The sequence below is a fragment of the Thamnophis sirtalis genome, unplaced genomic scaffold, assembly GCF_051295495.1.
Source record: "Thamnophis sirtalis isolate CommonGarterSnake01/CBP01778 unplaced genomic scaffold, rThaSir2_p1.2 scaffold_2, whole genome shotgun sequence".
Taxonomy (NCBI): Eukaryota; Metazoa; Chordata; class Lepidosauria; order Squamata; family Natricidae; genus Thamnophis; species Thamnophis sirtalis.
In genome coordinates this window covers 98,834,811-98,858,263 of record NW_028261382.1, presented here as the reverse complement: position 1 = coordinate 98,858,263, position 23,453 = coordinate 98,834,811, and the positions used below count along the sequence as shown (strand labels likewise).

At 45.5% G+C, this 23,453-nt stretch overlaps 2 protein-coding genes across 2 annotated transcripts; one reads left to right on the top strand and one right to left on the bottom strand.

Annotated features, from left to right (window-relative positions):
- Window positions 1-3,517: 3,517 nt before the first annotated feature.
- Window positions 3,518-13,674, bottom strand: LOC106548149 (G protein-activated inward rectifier potassium channel 4-like). The gene is made up of 4 exons (XM_087706493.1): window positions 13,386-13,674; window positions 7,933-8,209; window positions 6,069-7,323; window positions 3,518-4,714 (listed from the first exon to the last, which is right to left on the bottom strand). Exons 2-4 carry the CDS (start codon window positions 8,146-8,148, stop codon window positions 4,359-4,361), a joined length of 1,827 nt encoding a protein of 608 aa, XP_087562619.1. The 5' UTR covers window positions 8,149-8,209; window positions 13,386-13,674; the 3' UTR covers window positions 3,518-4,358.
- A 9,107-nt stretch (window positions 13,675-22,781) lies between these two features.
- On the top strand, window positions 22,782-23,450 carry CLDN25 (claudin 25). The gene has a single exon (XM_014065470.2). The coding sequence runs from the start codon at window positions 22,782-22,784 to the stop codon at window positions 23,448-23,450; it is 669 nt and encodes a 222-aa protein (XP_013920945.2).
- Window positions 23,451-23,453: the final 3 nt, after the last annotated feature.

The following is a 23,453-nucleotide window of genomic DNA, read 5'->3' as shown; positions in this document are numbered from 1 at the left end:
GACACGTGCAGCAGATGCCCATGCACAGACACCTGCAGGTGCAGACGCCCCCTTCCTCATGCTGCAGGACAGCCTTGGCAGCATTGGGAATTATGGTTTTTGCAGTCCAGCAGCTCTGGAGATGCCCAGGGTAGCCGGATCAGTCGTCCTGCGTGCAGCCCCCCAACCCCGAAAGCCTTGGGGGGGGGGGTTATTGGGAGAGTGGAATTAAAATGGGCCCCACTGGAAAAGAGCCCGACTCCTACTCGTTGCACTTAAAAAAAAAGAGAGACTTAAAAAACCCCGATTGCTCTTAATGCGCTTAATTCAGTGACGGTTTCAGGGATGCATTTTGCAACAGTTTCTGATCATCAGATCCTTTGCCGGACCGGAGCATCTCTTGGCTTCAGGCCAGAAGTCAAATGGCCTGAGAAAAACTCTTGAGCCAAGGAAGCTGAGAAACACGAGGAGCGGTGATTGACCCAGCTGGACCCGGGAGAGACGCTGGGGGAGCCTCTGCCCTGAGCAGCAGCGATTCTCGGCCAAGAAAAGAGAGCCATGAGGCACAGATGAAGGGAAGGGCGATGGCTTCTTATAAAAAAGGAAAAAGGCGGACAAGGGATTTGGCTGGGAAACTCTCCTTCCACACCAGAGGTCTTCAAACTTGGCAACTTTTAAGACTCGTGGACTTCAACTCCCAGAATTCCCCAGCCAGCCATGTACATGGCTGGCTGGGGAATTCTGGGAGTTGAAGTCCACGAGTCTTAAAAGTTGCCAAGATTGGAGATACCCCTGTCCCACAGAAGGGCCTTTTCAAAAGGCAACTGGGCTTCCCTTGTTTTACCTTGAAAACATTTCACTTCTCATCCAAGAAACTTCTTCGGTTCTGAAAGTCAGAACTGAAGAAGCTTCTTGGATGAGAAGTGAAACATCTTCAAGGAAAAGCAACGGAAGTCCAGTTGCCTCTTGAAAAAACACCCAATTCTGGAGTTGAAGTCCACAAGTTGTCAAGTTTGGGGGTCCTTGCTCTACACCCAATCTCTGGGCTATCACCCATCTTCTCCACGCCTCTCAAGTTTCCTGATCAATCACTTGGCACACAGCTTGGTGAAGGTGAAAGGGATGTGTGTGTGTGTGTGTGTGTGTGTGTGTGTGTTTGTGCTTAAACAAGATCTTGCCTGATCGCAATCAATAAAGCCAGAGGGATTAACAAAGAATTCCTTAGATCAGTGTTTCTCAACCTTGGCAACTTGAAGATGACTGGACTTCAACTCCCAGAATTCCCCAGCCAGCAAATGCTGGCTGGGGAATTCTGGGAGTTGAAGTCCAGACATCTTCAAGTTGCCAAGGTTGAGAAACACTGCCTTAGATCACATCGCACGATTAATTTGCCCAAACAAGATCACACACATGTTGGCTTCATTAAGCCGGTATCGGTTGTGTTCCCCTTGACTTAGGACCACAACTGAGCCTGAGGTTTCTGCTATTAAGCAAGACATCCGCTAAGTGACTTTTGCCCCATTTTACGTCTTTCTTCGCCGCCATTGTTCAGTCACCCGGTTGTTAAGTGAATCTGTTTTCTCCAACGACTTGGCTTGTTTGAAAGTCACAAAAAGGGATTGTGTGGCCCTCGCCGCCTCAACGGTCATAAATGTGAGTCAGTTGCCAAGCGTCTGAATTTTGATCACGGGGGGGGGGGGGGGGCGCTGCAACAGCCGTAAGTGTGAAAAACGGTCATAAGTCGCTTTTTTAAAAATGCGGTTGCAAGTTTATAAATGAACTGTTGTGAGTCGGGGGTTACCTGTGCCCTAACCCCTCACACTCTGGACATAAATCGTTTCAACTCCTACCCTCAAAATGACGTTATAGGCTCTGCACACCAGAACACTAGACACAAGGAGAGTTTCCCCCTCCCCTGAATGCCATCTTTCTCCTAAACAAATAATCCCCTCCCCACTGTCCAACTATTCACCAAGGCCGCATTATTATTATTATTATTCTCATCCTTCCTATTACCTATCTCCTCCCACTTATGACTATAACCATGTTGCTTGTATCTCTACGATTTATATTGTTTTATTTGTTTCCTAGTATGGTTTGATTGCTTTTTTAGTAACCTATAACTATCACTAAGTGTTGTATCTTATGATTCTTGATGAATGTATTTTTATGTACACTGAGAGTCTCTGCACCAAAGACAAATTCCTTGTGTGTCCAATCACATTTGGCCAATAAAGAATTCTATTCTATTCTATTCTACTCTACTCTACTCTACTCTACTCTACTCTACTCTACTCTACTCTACTCTACTCTACTCTACTCTACTCTACTCTACTCTACTCTACTCTACTCTACTCTACTCTACTCTACTCTACTCTGTATGAACCAAACACAAATTCCTTGTGTGTTCCAATCACATTTGGCCAATAAAGAATTCTATTCTATTCTACTCTACTCTACTCTACTCTACTCTACCTACTCTACTCTACTCTACTCTACTCTACTCTACTCTACTCTACTCTACTCTACTCTACTCTACTCTACTCTACTCTACTCTACTCTGTATGAACAAAGACAAATTCCTTGTGTGTCCAATCACACTTGGCCAATAAAGAATTGTGTTGTTCTGTTCTGTTCTATTCTATTCTATTCTATTCTATTCTATTCTACTCTACTCTACTCTACTCTACTCTATTATTATATATGCACCAAAGACAAATTCCTTGTGTATCCAATCATACTTGGCCAATAAAGAATTCTGTTCTACTCTACTCTACTCTACTCTACTCTACTCTACTCTACTCTACTCTACTCTACTCTACTCTACTCTACTCTACTCTACTCTGTATGAACCAAACACAAATTCCTTGTGTGTCCAATCACATTTGGCCAATAAAGAATTCTATTCTATTCTACTCTACTCTACTCTACTCTACTCTACTCTACTCTACTCTACTCTACTCTACTCTACTCTACTCTACTCTACTCTACTCTACTCTACTCTATCTCTACTCTGTATGAACCAAAGACAAATTCCTTGTGTGTCCAATCACACTTGGCCAATAAAGAATTGTGTTGTTCTGTTCTGTTCTATTCTATTCTATTCTATTCTATTCTACTCTACTCTACTCTACTCTACTCTATTATATATGCACCAAAGACAAATTCCTTGTGTATCCAATCATACTTGGCCAATAAAGAATTCTGTTCTACTCTACTCTACTCTACTCTACTCTACTCTACTCTACTCTACTCTACTCTACTCTACTCTACTCTGTATGAACCAAAGACAAATTCCTTGTGTATCCAATCACACTTGGCCAATAAAGAATTCTATTCTGTTCTGTTCTGCTCTGCTTTACTCCGTTGGCCAAGGCAATTTCTCCAAATATCTCAGGATGCTCATCACTGAGCTATGGAGCCACGGAACACTGCAGGCAGGGAGACCCAGTAAAAACCTGCCTCAATGAGTAGCAATTGACTAAGAGACGTAACACAAGGGACACACTCTGTGGCTCCAAAGTGCTGTTTATTGCTTCCCGGGGGGGTGGTGGGGTTTGGAGGGGTTCCTCTCCCGTTCCAGATAGCCTTGTGGACAAAAGCAAAGCTCGCTTAGAACAATCACACGGACCCTGCAAACAAGGACAGGAGGAGAGTTCGGGAACTAAAGGCATCAGTTCGGCAAATAATAAATAAACAAGACAAAGGTAGCCGAGGCCCAGGTGAGCCGGTGGAGGAAGGGGGTTGGGGGGCAACACCCACCGTGAGAGTCCCTATGGCACCATAAAAGATGAGAGACATTCATTCCTGTGGCCAGGCCAGTGGCTTGCCATGCTGCAGCGCCAGGTACGTGCCATGTGTGGGGCACAGCAAAGAGGAGGAGGGGGACCGAGTGGGCTGCAGAACACAGGGGCCAGTTAAGCCCTGTTTTTCCCGGTGGCAAAACAAAGAAAGACGTTTTAAATAAACCGTGGACGAGTTCCACAACGTGGGACAAGGACAGCCTTGCCTGCAAAAAGTAGCTCAACCTTTTAAAAATAAAAGTGCAACTAGTTCCACATGTGCAAACTCTGCTTGCAGAAACCAGAATTCCTAGTCCATCCCTTGGGAGTGCAACGTGGACTCTGGCGTGGCTCCAACTCCGAGCGGGAAGAGGACAGTGATGCGAGAGCTAATCCAAAGTCACGACCAGTTTAGTCGCGAGTTTTGCATCCAGATCCCGAATGGTGCCCCCCAAGAAAAGGCGATGCTCTGCTTTCCCATTTGATTCCGCCGTGGATTGCAAACACGGCCGCGCTACAAGGCCGCGATGCGCGCAGCTCTTTCTTTTCCTCCCCCGTGTGGTTTCACAGACTCCTCCGAGAGCTGGTTGGAAACGCTCAGAGTCTGGTACTCTGGTTGCGGTACTCATTGTTCCTCTGCTCCGTGAAGTTGGAGAGGCTCTCCTCGTTGGGGCAGCCCCCTCGTTGGGCCTGGTGGTTGGGCTCCACAGAACAGCAAGGCTGGGCCAGGTGGTCCCAGTAGAAGTTCAGCGTCGATTGCTCCTGGTTCTCCATCTCCTTCAGGTCGAAGATCTCGCGCGCGCTCAGCCGCGGTGTCTGCACCTCAAAGGTCCTCTCGAATTTGGCGTAGTCTACGTGGAAGGCACCTTTCTCCAGAGTCATGCAGGGCTCGAAACGGTGGCCCCAGAGGATTTCGTTCTCGATGTACGACGTCCTGGCTTGACAGGTCATTCCTAAAAGAAGAGGAAATGTGAAAAGGCAAAGCGAAGCTGGGAGGTATAGAACGAATTTAACATTCGTGGTGTAGGAAGCCGAGGGGAGGAGGAGACAAATGTGTTACCAGTCTGGCATCCCTTCGCACCCACAAAAGATCTAAATCCAGCCCACCTTGAATTCCATTGACTCTTATTTACCACCAATTAGCTCTGAACCAGTGGGGAATGTTTTTTTACTACTGGTTCTGTGGGCGTGGCTTAGTGGGTGTGGCTTAGTGGGTGTGGCTTAGTGGGTGTGGCTTAGTGGGTGTGGCTTAGTGGGCATGGCAGGGGAAGGATACTGCAAAATCTCCATTCCCTCCCTACTCTGGAGCCAGCCAGAAATGGTACTTGCCGGTTCTCCAAACTATTCAAACTTTCCGCTACCGGTTCTCCAGAACCTGTCACAACCTGCTGGATTTCACCCCTGCTCTGAACGTTAGTAGTTCAGATTCTTGTAGGGAGTTTAAGCTTACAAACAAACCTTTATATGCATTTGAACTGCCGGGATTTCTGGATTTCCTTGGGGCCTGACAGATTGTTAACGCTAGTGGGCTTCCCTTTTTGATTTCATAATAGCAATAGCAATAGCAGTTCGACTTACATACCGCTTCATAGGGCTTTCAGCCCTCTCTAAGTATAAATACCATCAACATAGAATGGAGTTTGCTCAGAAGCAGAAATACACCAATGAGAGGAAGAGTGGGAAACAGAAGGGAGAAGAAAGATAGGAAGAGAGGGATAGGAGAGGGTAAGGGGGAAGATGAGGAGGATAAGGAGGTGTGGAATGTAGAGAGAGGAGAAAGAGAAAGGAAGGGGAAGTAGAGTAGAAAAGGATGATGGAGGGAAGAAAGGAGGTAGGAGAGAGAAGAAAGAGGTGTATGGAGAGCAGAAGAGCTAATAAGGAGTCTTTATTTTTTGGGGTGTTGATGACAAGAGGAATTGATGTAATTGCCACTTAATACAATAGGATACTGGCTATGTAATAGTATACATGTGATTGTGTGTATGTTATGAAAATGGAAAATAAAAAAAGTATGTATTTCAAAAAAAATAAAGAGATTGGACAGCCATTTATCTGAAGTGGTGTAGGGTTTCCTGCCTAAGCAGGGGTTGGACTAGAAGACCTCCAAGGCCCCTTCCAACTACCTTCTTCTGTTACTCTGTTCTGTTATTCAACATCTGGGTTCCCTGAGGTAACATGCAGTATGAAGGCAGCTCTGAAACTTTAGAAGCGCAACAGGCACGATAGGCTGCCCCAAATCCCACGTCGCGCCTGAGGCTGCAGCCTACGAAGTCTTCCCTGCAGGAGGCGGCTGTGTGACACACTCACCTGTGGCTTCCACGATGCCTTCCAGGATTATGATGATCTCAAACTGCTCCCTCTTCAGCGCCTCTGCAGACATCTCCCAGAACGGGCTGACGTCGTTGATGATGTGGCAGATGATCTGGGGCTCCACCAGGAAGAGACGGTCCTCCCCCGTGCCGTAGCCCAGGTTCAGTTCGGATTGGTCGAGCGGGATGAACTCCCCTTCCTTGGTTTGCCTGGATTTTATGAGCTTGGCCCTTATCTTTGCGTCCACCATGTGGCTGTCCCGAAGGTCTCCGATGCGGAACATGAGACAGAGCTTCCCATCCCGGCTGGAGATCACGCACTTCTTGCTGAAGATTAAGGTCTGGGCGCGCTTCTTGGGCCTGGAGATCTTGACAAACATGCAGCCCACCATGAGGGCGTCGATCATGGAGCCGATGATGGACTGGGCCATCAGCAAGAGGACCCCCTCGGAGCAGTTGGCGGTCACGATGCGGGAGCCGTAGCCGATGGTCCGTTGACTTTCCACCGAGAAGAGCAAGGCGGAGATGAAGTTGTCGATGTTCTCAATGCAGGACTTCCACTCGAGGTCCCCGATGTGGTTGATGTCGTCGCGTATCCAGGCGTCCATGTAATACATGACGCCGAAGAGCACCCAGGTGACGATGTAGCACATGCTGAACATGAAGAGGAACCAGCGATACTTGAGGTCCACGATGGTGGTGAAAATGTCCGAGAGGAACCTCTTCTTCTCCTGGATGTTGCCGAGGTTGACTTTACACTTCCCGACTTTGGTGACGTAGCGTTGCCTCTGGTCATTGTTGTTCCTCCCGACGAACTGCCGGTCGTCTTCGATGAGTTTGCAGAGCTTGCTCTGCCCTTTCTCCGAGGCGGACATGGAGATGACGCTGCGGGTGAGGGTTTTGCTCCGAGAGGAGTGGATGATGTTGGGCACGCTGAACGCGTGCGGGGGGTACAGCTGAGCGTTGAACTCCCGCAGGAGGGAAGGGGGCAGGGGGTCGGTCCTGGAGGGCCAGCAGTATTTAGGCAATTTGTCTGTGCTGTTGGAGGAAGGAGGCTGGTGCTTGGGAGGCCCAACCCCACTGAAGCTGGCTTGTTCCACCAGGCTGAGTCTCTTCTGCAGGAGGACCGACCTGATGTTGGGGACGTGCGAACTGGAAGGTATGGGGTGGTAGTTGCAGGAGACGGTGCTTCGGTTTGCACTCATAGCTGTGGCTGGTGGGGGTCTCTTGTCTAACGGTGTCATTATTTCAGGCTGTGGGGAGAGGAAAAAAAAACAGAGGACAGGTATTCCTTGAGTTACAACCATGACTGTGCCCCAGATTTTCTGTTGCTAGGCGAGACATTGGTGGAATCTCTCCCCCTTTTACGACCTTTTTTGCCACAGCTGTTAAGTGAATCTCCGCGGTCGCTAAGTTAGCAACACCGTTATTAAGTGAATTTGGCTTCCCCCCCCCCCACATTGACTTTGCTGGCCAGAAGGTTGCAAAAAAGGATCCGGGACACTGTGATGGTCATAAATGTGAGTCAGCTGTTAAGCATCCGAATGTAAATCCTATGGCCCTGGGGATGCTTATGACACAGTCATAAGTGTGGGAAATATATAATTGGGTATCTCCAATCTTGGCAACTTTAGGACTCGTGGACTTCAGCTCCCAGAATTCCCCAGCCAGCCATGCATTGAAGTCCACAAGTCGTAAAGTCCGCAAGTCTTAAAGCATTGCTGGTTGGGGAATTCTGGGAGTTGAAGTCCACAAAGTCACCATGGTTGGAGATTCCTGATCTAAGAGTCACCCTGTGTAGACTCTTCGGTTAAAGGGAATGGCGCCTAGAGGCACCTGGCAACCTCATTCAGAGCACCTACCTTCAGGGAAGAGATCCCATGGCTGTCCGTTTCCGTGGGGGGCCGTGGAAGATAAGCCAACATGTACTTCGCGGTGGGGATCTTAGCGGGAGGGATGGAATTCCTGCGGATCCTGGAGTCGTCATACTTCAGCGGCTCACCTTCGACGTCGTTGTAAATGTAGGGGTTATTGTCGAGTTGCAATTCTATATTGCTCCTGCAATTAGGAAGCACCATGGCTACTTCAGGCCCCCAAACGGTCTAATCCCAAACATCGTGTTTCCGCCAAGGAGGGAGTCTTCCAGAGAAGAATAAGCCATGATTTGGGTAGCAAGGAAGAGAAAAATGGTTGTTTGAATATAGGAGATTCAAGTTCCTTTTCCTTTCTTTCTTTTTTACAAAAATAGTTTTTATTAAACCTTTTTACCTTCAAAAACAGGGGGGAAATGCAACAACATAAAAAGAAAAAACAAGAAGAACATAGCAATATAAAAAAATAGTTATACAGCCTTCCGAATTGGCATTCATGCTTAGCCTTTGTAGTTCTCCATTCTACGTTGCCTTCCTATTGGTTTTAACCTCTGTAATCGTGTAATAACAGTTGTACTAACACTTGTAATAATATTAATTGTTCGTATCACCATTGTGTTTACATTGTGGTCAATACTTTTAAGTTTGATAGTAATTAGTAACTTTGGTTAATTTTTATTCAATACTAGTTTAGAAAAAATAAACTTCTATTCCCTGTTTTGGCTTCTGCTTTCTTATTAAATTCTATTCCCTATTTTATAGAAATCCGATTCTTCTCTTTCTTTTAACTCCATGGTCATTTTGTCCATCTCTGCACATCCGAGTATCTTTCTAACTATTGTTTCATCTGCGGGTATATTGATTTGTTCAAGTTAATTCTCTTTTTCATTCAGGTTTTGAATCGAGATTTACGATTCTTTACTCAAGAGATCAGACTTAAAAACCATTCAAACATTTCAGGTTCCATCGATTATATAGTTTGATGTAAAGAAAGGGGGGAAGGATATAAAACAAACCAGAGATGAGTGAATGAGGAACCTAAGTAAACAAAGCATTAAAATGGGGCAGAATAAATTTGAATTTTGTTTTTAAATTTCAGTTCCAACTCTCTTATCAATGCCCCGAATGGGAGCCGAGGGATGTGAAACCTTCACTATAGCAACAAACATTTGCATCTTACACAGAGTTTCGAAGTCTTCCTGGTAATTAGGACGTTTCTAACATTTGTTTGTCCAATTCCGACAACTATTGTGCACTGACGGATTCATAGGGCCTCAGCCACTGCGTACAATAATTAAGTAGCGCATCAACCTATTTTTTTTTCTTGTTGTAAATATGTTTTATTTTCCATTTTCATTTTCGTACAGTCACACATATACTGTACAGAACTGGGGCCATATAACATTAAACAATAAACACTGCCATTCCTCTTGTCAATAATACCCCCCAAAATAGAAACCCAATGTACCTCTTCGACCCTCCATACACCCTTTCTTTCGCCCCCCTCCAACTTTCCATCTTCCCTCCATCATTCCCCTCTACCCTACTTCCCCTCCCACTCTACCACACTTCTCTCCCAATACATTCCCTCCCTTCCTACTTCCTACTTCCTACTACCCCTCTTTCTTCTATCCCTCTACTCCTCCCTTCGGTGTATTTCTACTATCTATTAATATATTCAGCTTGTCCTATTTTTACACTGGAATTAAAGAGCAACAGTATACAAGTGCAATCGTGTTACTTTAAAATCTAGCACATACTATATATCCCCCCTCCCCCCCAAGACCCCACCTCCCTTCCTCCCACCCACCCCCCCCGACTTCCCAGTCATCAACCTATTGAGGGACCTATTGGTTCCTCGGGCTCTTGACCTGTTGAACTATCAAGAGCACCAAATAAGAAAGTAGGATTGTCCTACTGCCGTAGAGGATACAGAAGGAAGTTCAAGTTGAATGGAATGGACTTGGAGGTCAACGTTCAAATACACCCATGTAAACTCGGAGCATCTACAAGTCTGATATCCCAATTTTATCCCAGAAACACCATTCTAAAATAAGAGTGCTAAATACTCGTCTTCTGAGGCAGATTAGGCTGTCAATCCGGATAACTGTCCACTCACCTGCAGAGCAAGAAGTGGAGAAGCAGGGGACTTTAAAAGTAACGATAGGTTGCTTATATCTCTGCCTACCTCGCTGGGGTAGCAGGGATCCCCCAGGCTGAAAGAGACTGGATCCTAAGCGGTCCAAAACCATTAATTTTGAAAGTAGTTTTTTTTTTTAAATAATGTTATTTTTTTAAATGTTAATGTTAATGTAGTTTTTTAAAATAATGTTAATTTTCAAATAACGTTGGGAATTTAACATGTTAATGATTGGGGAAGGGGAATTTGTGAGATATTTGTGGAACGAGCTCCCTGTTGAGATCCGGATCCTTACTACCCTCCTGGCCTTCCGCAAAGCCACCAACTCCTGGCTGTTCCAGCAGGCTGGGGGGAGCTGAGAAGCATCTACCTCCACGGAAATTGTGAATGTTGGTTTTGTTTTTAATATGTTGTCTTTGTCTCGTTCCCCCCCTCCCTTGTCTTTTGTGAGCCGCCCGGAGTCCTCCGGGAGTGGGCGGCATACAAGACAAACAAACAAACAAACAAACAAATAAATAAATAAATAAATAAATAAATAAATTTTCTGGGAAGAAGAAATAGGGTAAACAACTGGAAAAAACTGTAAAAAATTGTGAAATACAGGTGTTCGGTGATGTTAACTATGTGTAAAAATTGAATAAGAAATGATAAAGAACTACGTAAAGAGAACAATACTGTTGAAGTGGGAATAGAAAGTTATGGCGATAAATGACTGATTTAAAAATGATAAAGATGAATTAATAGTAATTAATTGGAAGACCAAAAAAAAAAAAGATCTTCAGCAATGATATGTAAGATTAAATGGATTAAGGGGGAAAGATAAAGCATTATATAAAAGAGATGAATATTGATAAAAGTGGCAAGATTAAAATATATTGAAATACATTTATAGTTATAAACGTGATGTATAAGATGTGACTTGGTTAACCCTCTGTTCCTAAAGTATATGTATGATGGAAATTAAGAAAAAATTGCAATAAAACTTCTTTAAAAAATAATCTGGAAAGAACATGAGGTTTCCCTCCCTAGTTTTAAATGATTTGGGGGGGGGGGCTACAGTTTGCCTGTGCTTGGATGCATGGGTTCAAAGTTGCATCGAGTTGTTGACGGGTTGAAATAATGGGCTTAAATGGGTTTGGTCACACCGGGTGAGAGGATGGGAAGATGGATTTTATATAACCTCCCCTTGCATTTTACTGAGCTGTGTTCTCCCTTTGTCCAGCTGCCCATCTCAAACCAGTGACAGTGAGTGACAGTGAAGAGCAGATGGCAAAACCAATTTCGGGCCGGAAGAGCAGTTCACAGATGGTGAAGGCAGGAGATTCTCCTCTCCCTTCCTCTGGGCACGTGCCAAATGAGGAAGAGTGGCCAGGATCCCTCTTCATGGAGGGACGGAGTCATCCAGCACTCAGGCAGACACACAAATGCCCTTTTTTTTTGCATGTAACATGTAAAATACACATAGACAAAACTTAGACGTACACCACATTTACACAATACAATACGAACAGGAGCTTCCTGTTCTTTCTAATAGCAATTGCCAATCGATATCGCTCACCTTATTTCCCCTTCTATTATATTTCATTTGTATTTCACTATTCTTAACCCTCTTATCTTACTCCTCTGTCTGTTATATTGGCTGATTATCTCTAGTAAGTTTAAACCACTTGGATACATATATATGTGTGTTAATTCTCCTTAACAACTATTTTTGAGCTTTGTTGCCTTCCTTCACTGATCCTTGTTTCTTTCCTCCATCCACCTATACCATTTATCCCATATCTGGTAGTTTTCTGTTTCTCCTTTTCCCTGGATTTCTTTTGTTAATTTGTCCATTTCAGCACAGTCCATCACCTTTCTTCTTATTTCATCTTGGCTTGGAATTAATTTGTTTTTTCCATTTCTGGGCAAAGGCAATCCTTGCCACCGTAATTATATGTAATGTTCAATACTGAATTTCTTTTTTATATTTCACAGTCATTATTCCAAACAAAAAAAAAACTTCAGGTTTCAACAGCTGTTATTACCTCTAGCCACTTTTTGATCCTTTTCCAAACAATTTTAGCCTCCTCACAGGTCCACCATAAGTGGTAGCATGTTCCATGTATTGATTCACATTTCCAGGATTTTGGGGAGGTATTTGTTGATATTTTAGCTAACCTTGTTGGTGCCAGGTGCCATCTGCAAAACATTTCGTACTGGTTTTCCTTGTATGCAACTGATGGTGTCATTTTTAAGTTTGTTCCCCAATTTTTTTTCCCATTTATCCAATTCAATATTGTAGCCAAAGTTCTGTGCAAGTTTTTGCTCCTTTTTAATTTCTGTACCCTGCCTTCCTTTGGATTTATTTGGGGCGAGAGCTTTCCTGGGCTCAACCCTTTGGGTGAGGAAGTCCCCCACTCCCCAATAAAACCCCAAAGCAAAACTTCTTGAGGAAAGGAAATAAGAGATTGCGATTTTATGAACTCCGCCCAAAGGAGCTGGGACGATACGGCTGCTTGGGCTACACGCAGGGAACCAGGTCACACTGAGGGCCTGGAGTTTTGGGAGGCTCTGGGACAGTGTCCAGTCTGGTCTTCCCTGCCGGGTTGCCTCCCTTGTGTAGGGACGGCAACTGTCAGAAGGTGCAGCTGAGAGAATTCTGGAAAATGGTGGTGCCAACAGCGTCAGGAGGCTTCAGATGGGGCAGAGCTGACACAAACCATCCCCGGGTGAGCTGTGTATTTTGCCCCAGCTGAAGTTTTCGGAGATTCCTCAAGGACAACATGGACGAAGGAACGGCCATTTTGGGCTGAGGAGAAGGCAAACTTAAAGGAGTCACAGCTCGGCGCACGAGTAACTCTCTTTACTCGGGGGGGGGGGGTGTCAATGGAGATCCAGGGGGAAGGGTAAATGGGGGAGAGATAGAGATCCTCACCCTTCTCCTTCCTGACTAAAGCGACTAAAGGATTGGCTACCACAAATACAAGGAATTGCCGGGGGAACCCTAGATTGGAAGGATCTGTCTTTGGAAGAAGGAACCAAATAATAGACCTCTTAATTGGCCACGTATGACTGGACACACAAGGAATTTGTCTTCGGTGCATTAAGCTCTCCGTGTACATCAAAGATATAAGTGATAAATCATGATCCTAGTCATCATAAACACATTCATCATGAAAAGAGACCACTTTCGCCCAAACGGGTTCCAAATTGAAAGGGATCAGGAAGCAAGATCACATATATTGATTTACATGCCGAAGAACGGCCCCTTCAGTCCATAATCTCTACTCTAGGCATGGTTGGTGTTGAAAGGTGCACCTACCTCATGTTTGCTGCAGGATGGGACCAGAGGGACAGGTCAAGGAGCTCCAAAGTTACTGGGAGGCCTTCTTGTTACGCAGAATCTGTCGTGATGGTCTTTCCTGGGGGCTCCTGAGCCCTCCAGATGGGCTCAAGAGCAGAGCTTCAGGTTAAGCCGCGTCCCTCTCCCTGAAAGGTTCCCACGCATGCTGGGAGGGGAAGCCATCTCTCTCCCCCCCATTCGGAGCCTTCAACATTCGCAGGAGTGAGGAAGGGAGCCAGAAAACCGCCTTTCAATTCAGCCTTGCAAGGAGAAGGTCACCAGTTAATCTGCTTCAATGACAGGCAGAATTATCTCAAGATGATTTAATCAGAGGGACGGGGGTGAGGAGGAGGAGGAGGAGGAGGAGGAGGAGGAGGAGGAGGAGGAGGAGGAGGAGGAGGAGAGGAGCTGGGTGGGAGACTCGGGTGCCCACAGGGTTAATCCACCAACACTTCCGTCCTGGCGAGAGACGTCTATGGGGAGAGGAACCCAATTCTGCCCAGGCTTCTTTACAAGAGATGTGGGACACGGAAAAATGCTAAGACTCTGTGAGAATGACAGTGTCAGCACCTCTCCATTTAATAATTAGGAAAGAAAAACCATGAGACTCCATACGTGGAAAATCAAATGTACTTTTACTAATTAAAAATGGTTAAAGAGCGGTTGCATAGCGAAGTCTGATTAATTAGGCGTGAAAGCAGTTGATATATAGAATAGCCCATTCCACACCCCCTGGCATCATAGGCCTAGTCCAATCATAAGTCCTTCAAGTGTCAGGTGTGAGATAACTTCAAAAGGCATCACGAAGATGGAATGTCGGTGCCGTTAACCCAGGCGGGAAACATCCACGCATGCGTAGTCTGTCCATCCAAAGATCTCCAGAACATTCCTCCAGCACAACGAGTAACCCCACCCAAATACCATGCCCTCCCTCCCCGTTTCATGGCAGCTGAAGCAACAGCTAAGCAGAAGCTGACATCCAGCCTATGGGAAAGGAAACACCGGGAATAACAACAACAACAACAATAATAATTCAAAGATACTAAAATCCACTGACAACCCAAACTGCCAACTTTGCAATAACGAAGTCGAAACTGTTTCTCATTTAATATGTGAATCCAGCAAAATCTCACATACTGAGTACAAAGCAAGACACGACCGAGTTGCTAAATTAATCCACTGGTCATTATGTAAAAAATACGACTTACCTCTATCCAGAAAGTCATGGGAACATAAAGTGGAAAAAGTTATCGAAAATGAGAAGGTGAAGATCTTGTGGGACTTTCAAATACAGACGGATCGACATTTGGAACACAACACGCCAGATATTATGGTTGTCGAGGGCTGAAATGCACAATTTATTGACATCGTCGTTCCAGGAGATGCCAGAGTTTGAAAAATAAAATATAGAAAAAATAATGAAATATCGCGCGGCCTGGCCATCGAAACTACACGGCTGTGGATGAAGCATGTAACAGTGATACCCATTGTCATTGGGGCACTTGGCACCATGTCCAAGAATTTTACAAGATACATTTCCCTTCCCCTCCTTGGGTTTGTGCGCCACCCTGAGTCCCTCCGGGAATAGGGCGGCATATAAATAAAATGAAACTCAAACTCTTCAACAAATTGCAGCTTCCTGCAATAACACCAGCGGAACTGCAAAAAACTGAGCTACTCGGGACATCGTATATTTTAAGAAGGTCCTTGGTTGATACCTAGGACACTGGCAGCAAACCGTCTCAACCATTAGCACCAGTCAATGGTATTTGTGATGCACTTTTGAACGTTCAGTTGGCTGAGTTTCATGTTTGATGAATAAAGAATATAATAATGATAGAGAATACAAGGAAAGCTGGAGAGGAAAACTGGATTTCACCCTGGGTTTCATCTCCTCCACCTGGAAAATTTCCTGAAAAACTCCTGTGGAGAGATTAAAAGTCTAATTTTACACCTACACCTACCTATCAAGGCATTTAAGGAGACGCACACCCAGGCAAGGCTGGGCAGAAGAAAAACCAGTTAGCCGAAACGCTTGAGCCTAATCCCCAGGTGGAGTTCCAGGGAGAACCTTGGAATGACAAAACCGCAAAGTGGTGAAAACTTGGGTGAAAGACAACGGTAGGCTGAGGAGCCCCGTGGAGCTCCCCGTGACTTTGCCTCTCACCAAGGACCGTTTCACAACTTCTGGCAGGCCACCTGGCCAGGCCCCAAGCCAGCATCCAGGTATGACCACCGTTGTAATTTGCAAAGGCCTCGTTGTCCTCACTCGGACAATTTTCCCTGCTAAACTCTTAAAACAAGCAAATCAAGCCCATCCCTGAATATGGGGAACAGAATGGCCACCTTCCTTCCCCAATGTCACCAGCGTCATAATTTCAACCCTCTGGGGGATGATCCCTGATCCTACAAGGATCCTTCACAGGAAAGAACCTGTCCTCAGAAAGGTTTAAGAGGATCCATCAGAAATAAAGCAAAGCCTCCATTCTGACAAAATTAATATTTGGGGAGGAGAGAAGATTCTGGGACGGTAGGAGACGAAGTCTTCACCTCTTAGAGTTGAGAGACCTTGTTCTAGAAATTCCTTGACTTTGCCCAGATATGAAATGGAGCAGTGTTTTTCTTTTTACATTTTTTATTTTTATTATATGAAATATAAAATACCAAAAAAAAGGGAAATTAAAGGAAGGCAAGGGAGCGGGGGAAAGTGGGTGTGAGATACAAGGGGAACGAGAAAAAGAAAGAAAAGGAGGCATTGACTTCCAACTCTTCCTAGCACAGAACAAGAGAAACAAACTCCAGCCTCATTTTTTTTGCTTTTACACATTAATATATTATGAGCCATTCCTATAACACTAAATCTTTCTAATCAACAAAGCCAATTTTATATTTTTTGTTCTCCACAAGCACAAGTGATATCCAAATAAAATATATATTTTCCTCTTTAAATAAAGCGATCAAGTTACCCATTCCTGCTTTCATCTTCCTTGCTATGGAAATAATCTGTATTTCTATTTGCGCCTAGTCATCTTTACGAACTGTCAAACATTTTTATTTACAAAATGCATTGCGCTCTTTCAAATTCTTTTGTCCTAAAAATAGATTCAGATTCAGATTCAGATTTAATTTATTTGTATGCCGCCCTTCTCCGGGAGGGACTCAGGGCGGCGAACAACTCAAAAGGGGAAAGGGGATACAAACACAATACATATAATTAAAATACACAAGAGTCATACGGCCATACAAGTCGAGAGGGGAGGGGAACTCATCAACCCCAGGCCTGCCGGCACAGCCAGGTTTTGACAGCTTTCCGGAAGGCCTGGAGAAGGGTGAGGGTCCGAATCTCCACGGGGAGTTCGTTCCAAAGGGCCGGATAAAAAATAATAAAATAAATAAAATAAAATAAAAAAGATGGAGCAGTATTGATCCTAAGAAGTCGCCATGCGGGGCGAGGCCGCCATTTTGTCAGCCATTTTTCCTTTTCTCTTCCCACCTGGCGGCCCTTCAGCGGGAGAAGCCTTTGGGCCCTGAGACTGGGATGGGGTGTTTGGGGCGCCCTATTGCCCCACCTCAGCCCAGACCAACAGGAAGGACTTAGGCAACGCACTTGAGCAATTCATGCGTCAGGACAGGGAGTCAGCAAAGTGGGTGGAATGGGACGGATGCCTCCTGCCCCATGCATAGTCAGTCTCCGAGGACCAGTATTTTGCCCTGGAGCATTCTTGCCAATCGAGATGCTGCTAATGGTTTTAATATTAAATCCTGCCCGGTTTAGTAAGGTGGCCAGCCAAAAGTATGGCAACACTTAGGTAAGAAAAACCCAAAGGACACATATAAACTGGGTGAAACCAGGCTTAATTGCAGTGACTGTGAGAGGAATCTTGGAGTCTTAGTGGACAACCAGCTAAATGTGGACCAATACAATCCTAAGTTGTATTAACAGAGGGATACACTCAAGATCAAGGGAGGTACTAATACCACTCTATAAAACCCTAGTAAGACCACACCTAGAATTCTGCATCCAGTTTTGGCCACCACACTAAAAAAGATGTGGAGACTCTAGAAAGAGCGCAGAGAAGAGGAACAAAGATGATGAAGGGATGGAGGCTAAAACATCCGATGAACAGTTGCAGGAACTGGGCATGGCTGGTCTAGTGAAGAGAAGGACCAGAGGAGACAGGATAGCATCTTTCAATACTTGAAATACTCCTCCTCCTACAGAGAGGAGGAGGTCAAGCTATTCTCCAAAGCACCTGAAGGCCAAGCAAGGAATAATGGATGGAAACTGACCAGGGAGAGATTCAACCTGGAAATAAGGAGGAACTTTCTGACAGTGAGAACAATCACACCAATGGAACAGAAGTTGCCTTGGGAAGTTGTGGGAGCTTCATCACTGGAGGTTTTCAAGAGGAGACTGGACTGCCATCTGTCAGAAATGGTGTAGTGTCTCCTGCTTGAGGGGGGGGAGATTCGACTAGATGACGTACAAGGTCCCTTCCAACTCTGTCAATATGTTAAGAACATTTTTTGCAACGAAACATGGAGAGAGGTCTGGATGAGGCAGAACGGTGAGCTTGGATGCTCCACTAATGCCTGATTGAAGGAACCTGCGCAAGAAGCAATAGAGACTGCTCATCCTCTGGAGTTGGAAGTCTTGCGAGACTCCTGGAGGTCCTCAGCAGCCCCTCCTGACCAGGAGTCCACCTGGTTAGGAGGAAAGAGGAATCGACCCAAGGGTGCAGCTTTACAATCCCTTCTGGAGGGATTTCCCAGCTTCAGTTGGGATTTCCTTCTCCAGGACAGCTGCCCTCCCTCTTTCTCCACCTCAAGGCAAGAGGTCTGCATTGCTGGTTGCTACCAAACCAAATTCCAGCTCCTGAAATAAACGCCAGCCGGAGCTTCAAATCTCCAAGAACAAAGACGTTTGCTGCAACATGGAAGCTGCATTCAAGGGATATCAGAAACCACTTTGCATCTGGTGCAGGGTGTGTGTGTGGGGGGGGGGGGGAGCTAAAGACGCTGTGAAGTCATGGCCAAGCACTGTTCTAAATCCAGGTGCCAGAGAAGAGAAAGCCACCAAGCGGTAGTCAAACCTTCTCGGGGAAGCCTCAAAATAGCAATAGTTAACCCGCTGGTTATATATAGTCCCTGAGCCTCTGTTGTAAACAGCTCAAGGTTTATTAATACACCCAGGAAATCTTAATTACTTTGACGGTGCTCTCCGGGAGCAAGTGGCAAGTGGGCGTTTGCTGCCACCTTAAGCTTCATTCTGCCAAGGGTGCTTTTTCCACTTTCTTTGTTTGTTTTTTTTAAAGACATTTCGCTTCTCGTCCAAGAAGCTTCTTCGGCTCATTGGAGAAGCTTCTTGGATCAGCTGAAGAGTTGAAGAGCAGAGCTGAAGAAGCTTCTTGGATGGGAAACAAAATGTCTTCAAAGGACTTTCTGGTTTTTCTTTGAAGGCGTTTCACTTCTCATCCAAGAAGCTTCTTCGGCTCATTGGAGAAGCTTCTTGGGTCAGCTGAAGAGCAGAGCTGAAGAAGCTTCTTGGATGGGAAACAAAGGACTTTCTGGTTTTTCTTTGAAGGCCTTTCACTTCTCATCCAAGAAGCTTCTTCGGCTCACTGGAGAAGCTTCTTGGATCAGCTGAAGAGCTGAAGAAGCTTCTTGGATGAGAAGTGAAAGGCCTTCAAAGAAAAACAAGGAAGTCCAGTGGCCTCTTGAAAAAAGCACCTTTGGGGCAACCAGGACCTGGAGGACCGAGAATCTCCATGGATGCTTAAACTTCATTCGAGACACTCCAATGTGCAACACAACTTAATTCGTGAGAATGGGCCCTCGTAAGTCCAATGTCAATGTTTATCAACCTTAAGAGCTTTCCGATCCTCAACTCAGAGGATTCCCCAGCCAGTGCGCTGGGAGTTGAAGTCCAGGCCTTTTAACAGGCTCAAGTCGGTCCTATACAGAGGGAGCTCCAGGTTAGACCATTAAAGCCGAGTTGGCTTCATCAATTATCACGGCTAATACTTGGTGGTATGGATGATTGTGTTTGCCTGTGCCGGCTACCCTTAGAAGCAGCCTTTTTGACCCAGGAACTGTCAGAGAGACCGGGATGAATGGATTTGACCCATTCTCGGCTGTTCTTGGAGTAGATCCAGAGAAGTCAATGGGATTCAAGTGTTAACTCCATTCGACTTGATTTATATATGGCTCTGCTCAAGACAAAAGTATGATTTAAGCTGTCTGCTTTGTTTATCCCTCAAGATCTAGTGCTAATACTGGGTTTTCTTCTTTGCACAAATCATCCTTTGCCCCGTGAGATTTCGCAATTTGCTTATTCTGCCACTCCTGGATTCTGGACCTGAGTTTTCAGACAAACTGGTCGAGTTGACCTGAAATGCATTTTTCTTTTTTTCCATCGTCACAATACATCCTGAAAGATGCCAGCCTCTCCCTTTGGTTCCGCAAACTTTTTATAGCATTCCGGTTTCTGCACTCATGTTTGAGGTGCCTCCTCCTCCTCAGATGAGCTCGCGAGATGTGCTGGCCTCACCTGCCCAGGTCAGTTTTTCTATTTCACGGGATCTGACTGAGATTCAGAACTGTTGGAGTAACATCAGTTGTCCAGTTGCCTTTTTTTCATTGTGGTTTTCAATCGGCTAAGCAGTAGCTAAAGGGAACCGGAGAGGATTTGGGCTTCGTTTTCTTTTAAAACAGGGGTGTCCAAACTTGGCAACTTGAAGACCTGTGCTGGGGAATTCTGGGAGTTAAACTCCACAAGTCTTCAAGTTGCCAAGTTTGAAGACCTCTGATCTAAGTGGAGAGATTGCAGAGGAAGGGATCACAAGAGAGTAAGGTATGCTGGCTGGGGAATTCTGGGAGTTGAAGTCCACAAGTCTTCAAGTTGCCAACTTTGAAGACCTCTGATCTAAGTGGAGAAATTGCAGAGGAAGGGATTACAAGAGAGTAAATTATGCTGGCTGGGGAATTCTGGGAGTTGAAGTCCCAAGTCTTCAAGTTGCCAGGTTTGAAGACCTCTGATCTAAGTGGAGAGATTGCAGAGGAAGGGATCACAAGAGAGTAAGTTATGCTGGCTGGGGAATTCTGAGAGTTGAAGTCCACAAGTCTTCAAGTTCCCAAGTTTGGACACCCCTGTTTTAAAACATTGAAAGAGGAAATCACGGCACAAAAAGAAGAAGTAGAAGAAAGAAGCAATGAGAAAAGACATATGTCAACTATGCTGTGCTGGAAGTCCTTGACTTATGACCACCGTCGAGCCAAAACTTGCTAAGCGTAACATTTCAGCGAATTTTGCCCCCATCTTACAATCTTTCTTGCCACAGTCACTAATAGCAGTAGCAATAGCAGTTAGACTTATATACCGCTTCATAGGGCTTTCAGCCCTCTCTAAGCGGTTTACAGAGTCAGCATATCGCCCCCAACAACAATCCGGGTCCTCATTTCACCCACCTCGGAAGGATGGAAGGCTGAGCCAACCTTGAGCCGGTGAGATTTGAACAGCCGAACTGCAGAACTGCAGTCAGCTGAAGTAGCCTGTAGTACTGCACTCTAACCACTGCGCCATCTCGGCTCTTCTAAAGTGAATCACAGCACGTGTTAAGTTAGTGATATGGTCATTAAGTGAATCTGGCTTCCCTACTGACTTTGCTTCTCAGAATTTCACAAAAGGTTGATCGTATGATCCGGGGATGTTACGGCCATCATAAATATGAGTTGCCAAGCCTCTGAATTTTGATCGCAGAACCATGGGGATGCTGCAACGGTCGTAAGTGTGGAAAACGGTCCTAAGTCAATTTTTCAGTGCTGTCGTAACTTTGAACAGTTACTAAATGAACTCTTGTATGTTGAGGAGTATTTGTACACCCTTTGTTCCTATTGCTGTTCCTTTGATCTGAAAACTTTCTTCCCGTTTGAGAAACAATTTCTTCTACATTTTTCTTGGTGGGAAAAAAAAATGTGGGATTTAGTCTTGACAACTTCCAAAGATTAACAACGAGGTGTAAACTGGTTTGGTTAAGAGGAAGCAGCTAATGAAGGTATGTCTTGTTCTCCTGCTGAATGTATCCTAATTGTTAGAAGCATAATTACCTGTGTTGAATATGGAAGGACTGCGGCAGGCACACCCAGAGAGAGAGAGAGAAAAACAGGGACTAGCTCCTTGCTCAAAAGCTCAAATAAGCACTCAGCTTCCATTATACATTGGGCAGGAGAGCCGTTTTCCTCAACGCAAAGCAGCCAGAAGTCCTACAGGTGCAAACTCTTCCTTCCAGCGATACAGCCAAGGTAACTTCTTGGCGCCACCGTCAACAATCCCAATGTTACAGTTTTTAATAACTGGAAAAAAGAGCTTCTCAGATGTTTTACGGTGCTGAAAAGCATGGAATCTCTCCCCGAATCATCTTTCAAGGGAGATCAGCTGTGGATGGTACAGGTTTTATTTTGGGCCTGAGAGTTGGTTTTTCCAGAAAAGCTCATTGGATATTTTTTTAAAGAAACCTGAAAGGTGAGGTTTTCTTTTTTTACTTATTTATAATTGATGTTAGGCCTGAACAGGCAGAGCAAGTACCAATAATTCCTTCCAGTCAATCAAACTCCTGGAAGAGGGGAAACCATTAGCAACAGCATCTTACAGAAGAAAGATGAGCAGAAAAGAGACAGTAATCCTGCAATAACAAGGTTAAAATCCTTGTTATCCTTGTTTGCGTATCGGCTTACGGAAGGAGACACGGGGAAGCACGGGGAAGACAACACACTTCAGCTTGTGTGAAATCCGCTTTGTTTTTGCAACCCAAACAGCTTGCCTCCCTTTTTTCAACCAGCTTTGGATGTGCATGTTTATTAACGTTTAGGAACCGAGGACATAGTTCGTAAACCAATGAAACTCATTATCTGTTACACCATCCAGGAAGTGAGATGCAGGAGTTTAGTCCTTTGGTATCACCCGTGGATGGCTGTCTTTGCGTGACTTGCTGAATGCAATGCGCCTTGTGTTAGAAGGGGATTGCAAAGTGGGTTTCAAACAGTGAGATTTCTGCTTTCTGGACTTGGAAGGTTGGTTTTTTTTTTTAAATACCAGGAAGCAGAGGTTTTGTTTTTTAAAGAAAGAAATAAGGCCAACCAGGTATGAAAAAAGACTCCTGGCCACACCCAAGAATTAATGCTATCAGAATCAGTTTCTCCACCTATACCGTTCTTAAGAAAGGGAAGAATTGGCACCACATCAGATCTATTCTGTCCTTGCAGCCAATTGTGTAGCAGGTTCCTGACAGCATAAAATGCTGCAGGGAAGTTTTCATCCAAGCTCTGGACGGAAGGCTGAAAGGTCACCTTAAGAGGAGGTCACCCCGCAGTCCAGGTATGAACTGGCACCAGGGCACCAGCGTCCAGCTGAGTGGGCTGGTCGTCTCCCTCTTCGGTTGGGTCTTGTCGTGCGTGACGACTTACGTGCCTCTCTGGAAGAGCCTCAACTTGGAATTAAACGACCTGGAGATCTGGAACATGGGACTGTGGCAGACCTGCATCAGCCAGGCGGTCCTGCAGTGCGAGAACTACGCTTCCCTCCTGGCCCTGCCTTTGGAGATCAAGATTTCCAGGGTGATGATGGTGACTTCCAACGGGCTGGGCTTCCTGGCATTCGCCTTGGCTCTTCTGGGGTCCGACTGCCTGAAGACAAGCGACCCCAGGCAGAAGAGACACTTTGGGATTACAGGCGGAATCCTCTTCTGCGTCTCCGGAGTGACCACTCTTGTTCCCATCTCCTGGGTGGCCTACAACACGGTGCAAGACTTCTGGGATCAAACCGTCCCGGACGTCGTCCCGAGGTGGGAATTTGGGGACGCCCTTTTCCTGGGATGGTTCGCTGCGTTTTTCCTCCTCCTGGGGGGCTGCCTTGTCATCGGCGCTGCCAGTTTCCTAAAGACCCCGAAGGCGTCTAAGAGGCCAGCCATCTGCCACAAAGCGGAGGTAGCCACGCTCGCCATCCAGCAGCTGCACTCCGCCCCCAAAAACGCGGACCTTGTCATCTGAGCA

Bases quoted from the DNA above. Each gene is read 5' to 3' on its own strand.
- LOC106548149 (XM_087706493.1), bottom strand. From the start codon at position 8,148: ATGGTGCTTCCTAATTGCAGGAGCAATATAGAATTGCAACTCGACAAT. The intron at 7,324-7,932 runs GTAGGTGCTCTG...CTCTCCCCACAG, and splicing joins ATGGGATCTCTTCCCTGAAG to CCTGAAATAATGACACCGTT. The intron at 4,715-6,068 runs GTGAGTGTGTCA...CTCTTCTTTTAG, and splicing joins AGGCATCGTGGAAGCCACAG to GAATGACCTGTCAAGCCAGG.
- CLDN25 (XM_014065470.2), top strand. From the start codon at position 22,782: ATGAACTGGCACCAGGGCACCAGCGTCCAGCTGAGTGGGCTGGTCGTC.